Raw genomic sequence first — 14,514 nt, 5'->3', positions numbered from 1 at the left:
GGGTGGGGTTACCAGGGACATCTTTCCAGATCTTTCTGAAACTGGCCTTTAAGATCTGAACTTGGAACTTTGCTAGATGTGCTTGTGAATTCCCAGGACACTAGCTCCACCCATATACATTGAAAAGGATCAGAGGATCCATCCAGCTCAATCTCTTTTCCAATTCAGAGGGAGAAAACATGTTCAGGATAGTGAAACAGGCCACTTCATTAGATCCTAAACTGCTGGAAGGAGGGGGGTTGTTATTTCCTTTTTTTTTTTTTGGCTGGGAAAACAGACTCAGAGAACTGAAATAACTTGCCCAGATCCTACAGACAGTAGGTGAAAAGGCCGAAAATTTGAGGTCTGCCAACCTCAACCTTGGCTCTCCTCTCTCTGCCACTATTTGCAGAGGGACTGTGAGAACAGGGTCCAGATCCTGGGAAAGTTGCTTAGCTCTCTGTGCCTCAGTTTCCTCGTCCATAAAATGGAGACAACTGGGTTGTCACAAGGATGAAATGAAATAGCAGGTTAAAGCACTTAGGACAGTGCTTCATAAGTAGTAAGTGACATGCAAGTATTAGCTAATATCTCTGCCTCCTAAAACGTACTATTAACAGTCCAGCAAGATGTGTTTTATAAGCCACTTTTCTTTTCTTTTTCTTTATGCCTTCAGCACATGGAAGTTCCTGAACCTGGGATCAAACCTGTGCCGCAGCAGTAACAATGGTAGATCCTTAACCCATTGAGCTACAAGGGAACTCCAAACCACTTTTTTTTTTTTTTTTCCAGATGAACAAACTGTCAAGAAAGTTTAAAAATGTAGACCAAGATGTTATAGCTTGGGAGTAGCTGAGCTGGGACTTAAGCTTGCATCATTCCAATTCCAGGGACACTGTGCCAAGCCTTGATCATGTCCAGTAACATTTAACCCTCAACAACTTCTTGAAAATTTCAGTGGCCAGTAGCTCAGAGAATGGAGAAGAAGCCAGTTCTACCACTCAATAGACTACTAACTAGAAAGCTTCCCTCTGGAATAGAAGGCATCGTCCTTTTTCATGTGACAGTCCATTAGTAGTTGAGGAGCTGTGATGTGCCCACTCAAGTCTCTTTTAAAACAGTCCCTTTGTAAGTTCCTGTCGTGGCTCAGTGGAAACGAATCTGACTAGTGTCCATGAGGACGCAGGTTCGATCCCTGGCCTTGCTTGGCGGGTTAAGGATCTGGCGTTGCTGTGAGCGGTGGTGTAGTTTGCAGATTCGGCTTGGATCTGGCATTGTTGTGGCTGTGATGTAGGCTGGCGGCTACAGCTCTGAGTCAACCCCTAGCCCGAGACTCTCCATACGCCTTGGGTGCGGCCCTGAAAAGACCAAAAAATAAAAAAAGATTAAAAAAAATGAAATAGTCCCCTTGTATCTTCCTAGGTCATGACACCCTGACCTCTCCCCATCCTTATTTTTCTCCTCTGGTGACTCTGTAAAATACTGTGACAAAGTGTAGAACATGGGAGGCCGCTTTGTATGGGGAAGTTGACTGGAGGCGGGCAGGGTGGTTGGTAGCTCTAGAGAAGCAGTGTGGACTATGTGAGTTGAAAAGGAGGTCTAGAGCATGTACACATCAGGGAGAGGGATCCCACAAAGAATGGCCCTTTTTTTTTTTTTTTTTTTTTTTTTTTTTTTGCCTTTTCTAGGGCCACACCTGCGGCATATGGAGGTTCCCAGGTTAGGGGTCTAATGGGAGCTGTAGCTGCCAAGCCTACGCCAGAGCCACAGCAATGCGGGATCTGACCCGCGTCTGTGACCTATACCACAGCTCACGGCAACGCCAGATCCTTAACCCACTGAGCAAGGCCGGGATTGAACCCGCAACCTCCTGGTTCTTAGTCGAATTCATTAACCACTGAGCCACGACGGGAACTCCTCCGGCATTTTTTTTGGTTACAGTCTGTCTCCCCTCTAGAATCCTCAGTGAGGCGGGATGCTGTCTGTGTTGTTTATGGCTGTATCCCTGCTGCCGAGAACAGTACCTGGCACCTGGTAATCTCCGTAGTATTTTTAAAAAAATAAATACAGGTGCACATGAATGCGTTGTGGGAGCTGAGAGATACAGCTGACTGAGATTTGGAGCTGGGATAGGTGGTGATGGCATAAGGAGGAAGCTTGAAGTTAGTAGGAAAGGCTGCTTTGCGGCTGGATGAGGAGTGTACTGTGAGATGTGGAGTTTCAGACTCCAGCTGGACACGTTTATTTTGGACTTCAGGGCTGGGAGAGGGGAAGGTAATGGTTTGCTGTGGTTACGGTTGTCAGGGACGGCTTGCTGGAAAAGGTGTCAGAACCCCCTTTGGGTTGGAGAGTTATGGCTCAATGAAGGGGGACCCAAAGCACTGAGAAGTCCAAGAAACTGAAGACTTTTTCAGAAGGACAGGGTGGGTGGAGGTGGAAGGGACCCTGGGAAAGGATCTGTGAACAGATTTGCTGAACTGGAGTGGAGGTGGGAGATGAGACAGACCCAGGGGCTCAGATGTGTCTCCAGCTTAGCGTGTTATCCTGCTTGGAGTAGGGGGAGCTGCGGAGGGAGCATGGTGTTTGGAGGCCTGAGTCCTGTTTTGGACCAGCCTTGTTCAGCTGTCCCCCTGTTTCCATGTCAGTTTACTTAGTCCAGTGCCCCTGGCATTGGTCTTTGCTTTAGCTGTTTTAGTTCCAGCAGTCTTGTCTGCCACATCTTGCTCAAACTAAAGTCAGGTGTTTGCCTTTCATAACTGCCCCTGCAAGGGCAGCAAATGTCATGTGGCAGCCAAATCATACTGAGTACGAGGCTTAATTTTATACCTAAGTTTAGTGTGTTTGTTTGTTTTAATACAAATCCTCTATTGTTTGGATGAGGACATGTTAGTGACCTTCCTCTCTTCCTCCTTTCCTTCCTTCCTTTCATTTCTTCTTCTTCCTCTTCCTCTTCTTCTTTTCTTGGCTTAAGGATTCAGCAACTTGATGTGGGATCTCACATCAAGTTCCCAGACTAGTGGACTGAGCCAGGGCCACAGTGGTGGAAGCACTGATTCCTAACTACTAGAACACCAGGGAACTCCCAATTCTTTTATTTTCAAGGCTTAGGTTTTGTACTGCTTTTCTTCTTCAATTTATGAACAAAAATAGGCAACTATTTTCCTTCTAAAAAGGCTACAATTTTAAAAATTCTAAATATGGGACTATTATATTATGAAATATAATTGAGTGAAATGAAACTTCTCACCATTCTCCATTTATACTAAAAAATGAATTTTACGCTATACAAAAAGGTTTACAAAACCTCTCTTTGTTAGAAGAAGAAGTCGTAGTAGTAATTTTCTTAGCCTTGCTGACTCATGGTGAGTTTTACATTTGGTTTAATCCTTTCAAGGTGAAAGTTGACCAGGAAGAAGTGTCAAATCAGGTAAAGTGGATTAGTTCCATGTGATAGTATGACTTTTAAGATTGTTTATTTTTGTTTTCTGGGATTGGACTACAAGGCAAGAGATGTTAATAATCATAATATTTAGTTAACATTTATTAAGTGATCTCATGTACGAGTGCACCACAGCTACCCTACTTGGTGGATGCTATTATTATCCCCAATTTACAAATGAGGAACAAAGAAGTCAGATAACTGGTTGGGAGATGGCCTGGCCAGGATTCAAATCCAAGCATCTGGCCCTGGAATCCCTGTTTCTGACCACTCTGCCCTCCTGTTCATCTTCTGTGTTGGGAATAGGAAAAACACAGTGGGGTCATTTCACTAGGATGGAGTTTGAGCCTGACTAGTTGGGATGTATAAAATTGACTGTTGTTTTACTCATATTTGTGGTTGGAGTTGAGAACTGAATGTTCTTAGTTAATTTTTTCTTTTATTATTAATTACAATGTAAAATATTTCCACTTGAATCCCAGTGGATTCATTGCTTCTTCACTGAGCAAGTATTTATCAAGTACATATGTGCCTGGGTTGTTACACACAGTGGGGATATAGGAGTCAACCTGACAAATAAGATCCTTTTCCTCCTGAAGCTTACATTCTAAAGAGAAAGATAGGCAATAAATCCATTAGTTGCTATGAAGAACTGCCGAAGAGATGGCAGCTGTAGAGACAGACATCAATGAGGGAGGGAACTCTAGGAAGATCTGAGGATTATGTTCCAAGTAGAAGGAACAGTTGGAGCTGGAAGTGAGGAACAGTGGAGGGGAGTGAGGGGATGCAGGGAGCATGTTCAAGACAAAAGAGAAGACAGGGCTGTCAGGCAGTCTTCTGGGCCATCGTCCAGGTGGGATAGGGAGCAGATGGGTTTAGAGCTAGGGGCCAGCCTAATCTTCACAGTGCCTACTGTGACCCAAGAAAAACCTTAGAATAATCTCGGAGAAGGTGTTGCCCCCCTCGAGAAATTTTCTCAGACTGGCTTAATTTATATTTCAAAGTGAGTCTTCAAGTATATTCAACACTCTTTCTGTATTCTCGCTTATGTGTTAGTCATTTGAAGGTGAAAAGGATACTGTGAGCCCCCTACAGGCAAAACGTGGCATTGCCTTCTGTGATGTTGGGGATCAAGTCCTCAAGAATTAGGGAAACAACATTATGGTGAAGAATGGAACTTCAGTTATCTTTCATTTAAAATAGCAGGAACAGATGTGAAACGGCAGCACTGTGAAATGTTCCCTGATATAGTAATGGCCCTTCCAGCTTTGGTTATTATAAATAGGACTTTTGAATTTTATTTGTATATTTAGCTATACACAAGCATTCTTTTTATTTTTATTTTTTTTATTTTTTATTTTCCCACTGTACAGCAAGGGGGTCAGGTTATCCTTACATGTATACATTACAATTACATTTTTTCCCCCACCCTTTCTTCTGTTGCAACATGAGTATCTAGACAAAGTTCTAAATGCTATTCAGCAGGATCTCCTTGTAAATCTATTCTAAGTTGTGTCTAATAAGCCCAAGCTCCCGATCCCTCCCACTCCCTCCCCCTCCCATCAGGCAGCCACAAGTCTCTTCTCCAAGTCCATGATTTTCTTTTCTGAGGAGATGTTCATTTGTGCTGGATATTAGATTCCAGTTCTAAGTGATATCATATGGTATTTGTCTTTGTCTTTCTGGCTCATTTCACTCAGTATGAGATTCTCTAGTTCCATCCATGTTGCTGCAAATGGCATTATGTCATTCTTTTTTATGGCTGAGTAGTATTCCATCGTGTATATATACCACATCTTCCGAATCCAATCATCTGTCGATGGACATTTGGGTTGTTTCCATGTCCTGGCTATTGTGAATAGTGCTGCAATGAACATGCGGGTGCACGTGTCTCTTTTAAGTAGAGTTTTGTCTGGATATATGCCCAAGAGTGGGATTGCAGGGTCATATGGAAGTTCTATGTATAGATTTCTAAGGTATCTCCAAACTGTTCTCCATAGTGGCTGTACCAGTTGACATTCCCACCAACAGTGCAGGAGGGTTCCCTTTTCTCCACTGCCCCTCCAGCACTTGTTATTTGTGGATTTATTAATGATGGCCATTCTGACTGGTGTGAGGTGATATATCTCATGGTAGTTTTGATTTGCATTTCTCTTATAATCAGCGATGTTGAGCATTTTTTCATGTGTTTGTTGGCCATCTGTATATCTTCTTTGGAGAAATGTCTATTCAGGTCTTTTGCCCATTTTTCCATTGATTGATTGGTTTTTTTGCTGTTGGGTTGTATAAGTTGTTTATATATTCTAGAGATTAAGCCCTTGTCGGTTGCATCATTTGAAACTATTTTCTCCCATTCTGTAAGTTGTCTTTTTGTTTTCTTTTGGGTTTCCTTTGCTGTGCAAAAGCTTTTCAGTTTGATGAGGTCCCATGGGTTTATTTTTGCTCTAATTTCTATTGCTTTGGGAGACTGACCTGAGAAAATATTCATGATGTTGATGTCAGAGAGTGTGTTGCCTATGTTTTCTTCTAGGAGTTTGATGGTGTCCTGTCGTATATTTAAGTCTTTCAGCCATTTTGAGTTTATTTTTGTGCATGGTGTGAGGGTGTGTTCTAGTTTCATTGCTTTGCATGCAGCTGTCCAGGTTTCCCAGCAATGCTTGCTGAATAGATTTTCTTCAAGCATTCTTTTTAAAATGCATGTTGTATCTATTTGAACTATTCCAGAAGTAATTTAAATGAAGGGGAAATTTTAAAACTATATATTTTGTATCTGTGTTCTCACATTTTTCTTTTAAGTTGAACATTTTATTTTCATATTATGTCATTACAGGTGACATAGTTCATATGCATTGTGTGTTTTATGTGTGCGTGTGTGTGCATGTGTGTCTATATATATATATATATATATATCTCCAATGGAGTTCCAAAAATGATTCTTATTGTATGTAAATTCATACTACCTGGAAATCGCAAATTCAACTAGTGCTTTTAGGATATATGATGATAAAATTGTATCACGTATAAAGAAATGCATCAATCTCTTCAGGTTGTTTAAAAGGGTATCCATTAAGAGCTAAACCCACATTTATTCAGAATAGTTGGAGAACTGGAACATTCCAGTTGATTTTTTTTTTTTTTTTTTTTTGACAATGATGGTTATTGCCCAAAGATCTTTGTAGGTACAGTTTATAAAGGACTAGGAATTATATCATTGACCAGCTATTTTTGACTGTGGTTTGTGTAGCTGAGTGTGTTTGAGGAGTTGGTGGGCTCTATACCCTCATGCCAGCTCCAGTCCTTGTTATTTTTGTGTATGAGGCCTCCATGTAAGCTTTGGCTGGAAGATAAAGTTTCTAACGCACACTGCCTACCATATAAAAACAGCTATCAGGAAATAATTCATTTATTCTGGATTTATTCAGAAGGTACTTCCAAAGTTGAGATTACGGACTAAAATTCCCCCTTAAAAAATCTCCGTTTTTTGGTTTCCTTTTTACAGATTACTGAATAAAATTTGTTAGTTAAGTATTTGATCATTTGCCATCTGGATGAGCATAAGTGAACTAGAAGCCCTTTCTAGACAAGAGTATTTATTTCCGTATAAGTCAGCAGTGCAGTTTCTTATCAACCAGGCCTCTCACGGTCTATAAGAGTCATGCTACCATAACTCCTGAACTCTAGTAACCGAAAGCTTTTATAGCCGATGACTTCACTAGACTTGTCTAGACAGCAGTTTCTCTCTAAAATCATAGCATGTAAGGGCTGGAAGAGCTCTAAACAGGCACTGTAACTCAGATGCCTAAATATTCTGCTTGCCATGGTAGCCATGGTTTTGGGGTTTGAAGGATGGTGAGAGCAATGACTTCAGCCTGGGTAGTGGGAAACTAATAGGCATAAATATGGGAAAGGCCTAACTTTGGTCAGGGGAACAAGGATAAATATACAAAAGTATCACTGTGGAAACGGCAGCACATTTGAAAGGAATTTTATGTCTGGTCATATTTGTCAAAATGGAAGAAATTTCCTGGAGGTTATATCTCGAGAAAGTAATTGCAGTCAAATTAGTAACCTTTTGGATTGACTTTCCTTGGCACAGTAATGCATGCCAACTCAAAAAAAAAAGTGATGCTTGTGTTTTAATTTTTTTCTGATGAAATCCATATGCTATCAAATGGTTGTCAGTGGAATTTGGATTGCATCTGCATGGTTCCCCAAGCTTCAGCCATTTTAGTCAGCAAAATAATTAGTCAAAGAGAAAAACTGATTGACTAACAAAGCTTTTAACTGATTGTTTTTGCTCTCCCGATTATTGACATAAAACTGCCAGGTGTGATTTAAGGCAGAGCCTGAACTCTAATTTCACAGCTTTACTGGCCTGTAAGTGGCAAAAACCAGAATGCACCTGCCAGTCCAAAGGAGTCCAGTTGTTTTGATTGACTTAGATTTGTGATCTGAGCACCTGGGATAAAAATAGCCTTGTCTCTGAGAAAGTGTCTTTATATGATTTGAATATTTAAACAATTGGATGGGTTGGACACTTGCTACCTAAGTGCCTCAAGGGCAGATATTACATGAGTTTCTCATTAATTTTGTGACTGTGAGAAAGTGACATGCTGGTAGGACTTTCTTCAGAGGAATAACACTAATGATTTCCTGATTATTTTGACCTATGGGAGATAAAGTGCTTTTCTGTTTGGTGAAAAGTTTTTATTGCAAAGCATCATTTGCTCCCATCCTTGTGACAATGAGTGACTAACTGTCACCTCTCCCTCTGACTGTCGTATTTCTGTAGGAAGCCGCCCTCTGTAGACAGCTCCCCATGGAAGCCGAGACTCTGCCCACAGTTCAAGCTGCTGTCAACCCACCCGCCATGACCCCGGACATGAGGTCCATCACTAATAATAGCTCAGATCCTTTCCTCAATGGGTAAGTCAACACTTGGGGCGACTATTTTTGCTTTCTTTATTGTGTGGTTTAGAGTGTAACAAAGCTTTATGTTGTATGAAGTTAGGGATTTTGGATGGAGGTTGGGGTCAGTAGGCAAAAAAAAAAAAAAAGAAAAACAGAGGAAGAAGTCATCTACCTTTTTAAATCTCAAATTCAAAAATTGGTGCTATGAAACGGAGTAAACCCCTAGTCAGTAACTTGAAAATGAGGATGGAATTATGATTTCAGTGGGTTAGTATTATGTAGCAGTTATTTATAGATATATATTTATTTAAATTTTTATTATAGTTGATTTACAATGTTCTGTCAATTTCTACTGTACAACAAAGCGACCCAGTCAATTATATATATTCTTTTTCTCACATTATCCCCCATCATGTTCCCACAAGTGACTAGATAATAGTTCCCTGGGCTATATAGCAGGATCTTATTGCTTATCCACTCCAAATGCAATAGTGTGAATCTACTAACCCCAGAATCCCAGTCCATCCCACTCCCTTCCCTTCCCCTTTGGCAACCACAAGTCTGTTCTCCATGTCCATGAGTGGTTTTTTTTTTGTTTTGTTTTTTTAGTTAGGTTCATTTGTGCCATATTTTAGATTCCATATATAAGTAATATCGTCTGGTATTTGTCTTTCTCTTTGTGACTTACTTCACTATGACAGCCTCTAGTTCCATCCATGTTGCTGCAAATGGCATTATTTTTTTCTTTTTTTATGACTGAGTAGTATTCCATTGTATGTATGTACCACATCTTCTTAATCCATTCATCTGTCAGTGGACATTTAGGTTGTTTCCATGTCTTGGCTATTGTGAATAGTGCTGTGATGAACATATGGGTGCATGTATCTTTTTCAATGAAAGTTTTGTCCAGATATATGCCCAGGAGTGGGATTTCTGGGTCATATGGTAGTTCTGTATTTAGTTTTCTAAGGTACTTCCATACTGGTTTCCATAGTGGTTGTACCAATTTACATTCCCATCAACAGTGAAGGAGGGTACCCTTTTCTCCACATCCTCTCCAGCATTTGTTATGTATTTATTTATTAAAGTATAATTGATTTACAGTGTTGTGTCAATTTCTGCTATACAGCAAAGTGACCCAGTCATATGTGTATATACATCCTTTTTCTCATATTATCTTCCATCATATTCTAGCACAAGAGATAGGATATAGTTCTCTGTGTTATGCTGTAGCATTATGCAGTAATTATTTAGAGGAATCTTGTGGTTTTACATAGCCAATAGGGCGATAAAAGTATGTTATATGGCAAATATGGAGCAAAACAACTTGAGTTGATGCATCTGGTGAAATGTGACTGAGATCTGTAGTTTAGTTAATGGTATTATACACTGTCAGCCCCTGATGTTGATCATTATGCTATGGTTAAGCACCATGTCCTTCAGGAAGCTGGGTACGGGATGCACGGAAACTCTGTACTCTTGTTACATCTTCTCTGCAAGTCTAAAATTATTATCTCACAATTTAAATATCAATTAAAACAAATAGGTATTGTTTTAAAATATGAAACATATGAATAGAAGAAAAAGATAATTTAGCCAGAAATACCTTTATGAGTAAAAGAAATCAACCTTAACTGTAGCCTTTTAAACCCAAGTAAAGAGCAGTTTTCTATTTCCTATGTCTTTCTTGCCCTTGCAGAGACTTCTGATAAGTAAACAAATAAATTTTGAAAGTTATTAAAAACAGAGAGAAAGATGAAAACAAAAAGTAACCAAAATAATCAAGGAAAAGAGTTTTTAAATGACTGATTTAAAAATACTTCACATGTACATAAAATTATAAAGAATAACTTAAGATTTACCCATATACCCATCACCCAGATTTACCACATTTCCATAGATCTTATTTTTTTAATAAGTATTAAAATTAATATTTCATCTCATCCCCGCCACTACTGAAATCCATTTCTTTCCCTTATTCCCTCCCAGTGGTATCCACTATTTGGAAATTGATGTGTATCCATTACATGTTAGAAAAATTATTGAAGTATAGTTGATTTAAAATGTGTTAGTTTCTGCTATACAGCCACGTGACTCAGTTATACATATATATTCTTTTTCATATTCTTTTCCATTACGATTTATCACAGGGTATTGAATATAGTTCCCTGCTGAACAGTAGGACCTTGTTGTTTATTCATCCTATATATAATAGTTTGTATCTGCTAATTCCAAACTCCCAATCCTTCCCCTCCCCACCTTCACCCCACCCCTTGGCAACCACAAGTCCATTCTCTATGTCTATGAGTCTGTTTTTGTTGTGTAGATAAGTTCATTTGTGTCAAAATTTTAGATTCCACGTAAAAGTGATACCGTATGGCATTTGTTTGTGACTGTATTCTATTTTTGAAATTTCTTTCCATTTTTTGCTCCACAGGGGACCATATCATTCAAGGGAGCAGAGCACCGACAGTGGCCTGGGGTTAGGCTGCTACAGTGTCCCCACGACTCCAGAGGACTTCCTCAGCAACGTGGATGAGATGGACACAGGTAGGATCAGGGCCTGTGAGGAGGCCTCATAACGGGTTTACCCTTTATTTATTTATTTATTTGGCCACGTCCATGCCACAGCCATGACCCAAGCTGCTGCAGTGACAATGCTGGATCCTTAACTCACTGTGCCACAGGAGAACTCCCAGGCTTGCACTTTTTTTTTTTTTTTTTTTTTTAGGGCCGCGCATGCGGCATATGGAAGTTCCCAGGCTAGGGGTCAAATTGGAGCTGCAACTGCCAGCCTACACCACAGCAACACCGCATCTGAGCCGAATCTGCAACCTACGCCACAACTTTCGGCAACACCAGGTCCTTAACCTGCTGAGTGGGGCCAGGGATCGAACCTGTGTCGTTATGGATCCTAGTCAGGATGGTTACCACTGAGCCACAACAGCAGCTTCCGGGCTTGCACTTTTAAGTCGTCTCTTTAGTCATCACAATTCTAAAATCCAACCAGAAGCATTTAACCTCAACAACAACATAGTGACTGCGGAAAAGCCCCCTAAACCTGGGCAGTATAAATAAACTCTAGCCCTTTCCCCATAGTGGACACAAATATAGTTTTATATATGAGCATGAGATTTTAATTTCTGCTCTCTTTTCTTTCTTTTTTCTCCCCCTTGTCCTTGCTTCATAAAACCATTTCCTCGCAATTGCACTGACATACCACTCTCTGCTTTGCCATTCTTCCGTAATGGAATATTCGTGCTTTTCTAGCTTTTGGTTATGATGTATGGGCCACCAGTATGCAAGTTTTCTCATGCATTCACTGCATTTGGGAAGCAATTGGCACGGGCATTTGGAAAGTTAAGCAATTCAGAGAATTCTAAATTGTCAGCTCCACGTCCTAACATGGTAACAGTGTTATCCCACAGCAATTAAATTTAACATAGTCCCTGGCCCTGCCTCAGCTGGTTTCCTGGTTGCCTCCTTTTCTCCATTTCTCCAGGAGTGAGGCTTCCAAATTTGGTTTTAAGAGCCAAATCTAGATTGAATTATCAAAGTCCTCAAATCCCAGAAGATATTCTAGAACCAATATTAAATATCAGCTAACAACAAGGATCTACTGTATAGCCCAGGGAACTATATTCGGTATGTTGAAATAACATATAATGGGAAAGAATCTGAAAAAGAATGTATGTGTACACACACACACATACACACATGCATAAAACTGAATCACTTTGCTGTACAACAGAAACTAACACAATGTTGTAAATCAACTATACTCCAATGGGGGAAAAAAAAAAAACTAAAAATGGACTTAAAAACATTAAATAACAGCTAACGTGTTAACTATTTGGACTTGTTCATGCAAGTTTCTCCTCCATCATCACTGATGATAGAAAATGGTTCTGTGATGCAGGAGTTCCCGTTGTGGGGCAGTGGAAATGAATCTGACTAGGAACCATGAGGCTGCGGGTTTGATCCCTGGCCTTGATCAGTGGGTTACGGATCTGGCATTGTGGTGAGCTGTGGTGTAGGTCACATATGCGTGGCTGTGGCATAGGCCAGAGGCTACAGCTCCGATTGGACCCCTAGCCTGGGAACCTCCATATGCCGCGGGTGCGGCCCTAAAAAGCAAAAAAAAAAAAAAAAAAAGAAAGAAAGAAAATGGTTCTGTGATGCAAATCATTGCTCTCCCAGTGCAGTTGTCCAGAGTGCCCTTGTTTGTTACCCTCCGCTCCTCCATGACTGTTCTTTGTGCCCTGAAACTAAACGATGGGTCAGACAAGAGTCAAACTCGGCCAGAACGTTAGAGCAGCTGTTCCCGGCTCTCTGTGCGGGCCCTCATCTACGTGTTTAGAGAATTGCACAGACTGTCTTGTGAGGAGTCACACAGGAATAGTTTGAACTGTTTGTTTTGTTATTCTTCAATTTATTACTTCAGCCTCCTCCCTCCCTTCCTGCCTCCCTCCCTCTCTTTCTTCATCTGTCTCTTTATTTTTCGGTGTGAGATTTATTTCGCCCTCTTTGGAACAGCCTAATGAAGTGGCTCCTTCCTATGTTTAATAATTGTTTGCTTTCATCTTTTAAACATTGGGACACCAGTAAAGATAAAAAGCAAAGTTAAATAAGAAAAGATCTGGAGATCTAAATCTAAGCTTGATGCTTAAAAATAAAAAAGTAAAAAAGCTGAGGAGTTCCCGAGGTGGAGCAGCAAAGCAAGTTAAGGATTTGGCATTGTCTCTGAGGCGGTGGGGGTTTGATCCTCAGCACAGCAAGGATCTGGTGTTGCCATGGCTGTGGCATAGGTCACTGGCCGGGGAACTTCCATATGCAGCTGAAAAAGCGTTAGAAATAAAAAGGATGAATGCTATTCTGCGGCTTTTTAAAATGACATTGAGTGGATAAATGAGGGATGTTTTGAAGCCAACATGTAGAATTAAAGGGTGTCCTGAAAAGAGCATGGTCTTGCCCAGACAGGCAACTGGGTTGGACCTTTGCTTCTCTGCTTCTTAGCAGTGACTTTGGGTGAGTGACATAAACTCCCAGGGCCTCAGATTTCTCACTTATAGAGTGGGAGTAAGGTGCTCACTTCATAGAGTTGTGAGGGGGTCATGAGGTCATAGAGCTGGGCACCAAGTTTTTTCTCCTCCTTCGAAGAAAGATGAAGTGATGTACAAGCTGGCCTTAACCAGGTTAACCTGGTTAAGTGAGTATTAGCCCATTGAGTTTAGGGTCACATCTCTGAAGCCTTAATAGGAAGTGGGCATAAACCCTCTCAAGGGGAGACATGAAATTAACTGTAGAGATGATGAAAAGCTGAGAAGTGGGCAAAGCTCAAGTGTAACTAGCAAAATTCTAGTAGACCCACTAACCTCACCCTAACCACATGCCGAGTGGGAAGAAGCCAGCTGAGCACTTCCTTTGCCAAATACACATGGAAACAATAGCTGGACGTGGTGTGAGCATAGAGTAGAGGGAAGAACCAGAGAAAAGGCCAGGAAGTTATCTACCTTCTAGAATATTCTGTGATAACCACACCCTTTTAAGAATTGCTTGTTTTGCTTTGTTTTTTTGTTTGTTTGTTTTTTTTTGGGGGGGGGGCTGTCCCACTATTATTTACTTATTTATTTGTTCTTCTTTTTTTTTTTAATCTTTTTATGGCTGAAAACATGGCATATGGAGGTTCATAGGCTAGGAGGGGTCGAATCAGAGCTGTAGCTGCCGGCTTACACCACAGCCACAGAGACACCAGATTTGAGCCGCATCTGCCACCTATACCACATGATCCCTAGAGCTATCAATGAAGATAGCCTTTTAATGACATGGTTAAGAGAAACTCCTCACTGCTGTCTTTGAACATAAAGAGGGATGATAGGGACAAATTTAAGCTTACAGTTAAATCGTTGGATTATAGCTCTGGGATAAGGCTTTTATGCAGTCACAGCCTCTCAACTCTTGGCACCCATCGTAGGTCAGATCCACAGTGCCTTCACTTGCTCCTTTCCTGTCTCCCTGGACTTACCCATTCTGGACCATGCTCACCCAGAACAATAAAAGATTCACCTGGCACCTCTGCATCTCTCGCGGGGAAGCATCACCAACTCAGTTTCAGTAACATGGCAGCTGTGGTTTGCACAGAGATGAAATAGTTTAGATCTGCAGCAATAAAATCTTCTGATGGA

At 40.8% G+C, this 14,514-nt stretch overlaps 1 protein-coding gene across 1 annotated transcript in view; it reads left to right on the top strand.

The window, feature by feature from the left end:
* Positions 1-14,514, top strand: part of WWTR1 (WW domain containing transcription regulator 1) — a 147,299-nt gene that overhangs the window by 129,365 nt on the left and 3,420 nt on the right. Inside the window, exons 5-6 of the mRNA XM_084990057.1 lie at positions 8,211-8,344; positions 10,767-10,879. Of these exons, the coding sequence (XP_084846183.1) occupies positions 8,211-8,344; positions 10,767-10,879 (247 nt within the window). The remainder of the gene's footprint in view (positions 1-8,210; positions 8,345-10,766; positions 10,880-14,514) is intronic.

This window comes from Sus scrofa, chromosome 13 (genome assembly GCF_054392235.1).
Source record: "Sus scrofa isolate SSC_HxYL_T2T_F1_AM1 chromosome 13, Sscrofa_HxYL_maternal_Yorkshire_Landrace_v2.0, whole genome shotgun sequence".
Classification (NCBI taxonomy): domain Eukaryota; kingdom Metazoa; phylum Chordata; class Mammalia; order Artiodactyla; family Suidae; genus Sus; species Sus scrofa.
Note: the sequence above shows the minus strand (reverse complement) of the source record. Positions and strands in the feature narration are given on the sequence as shown.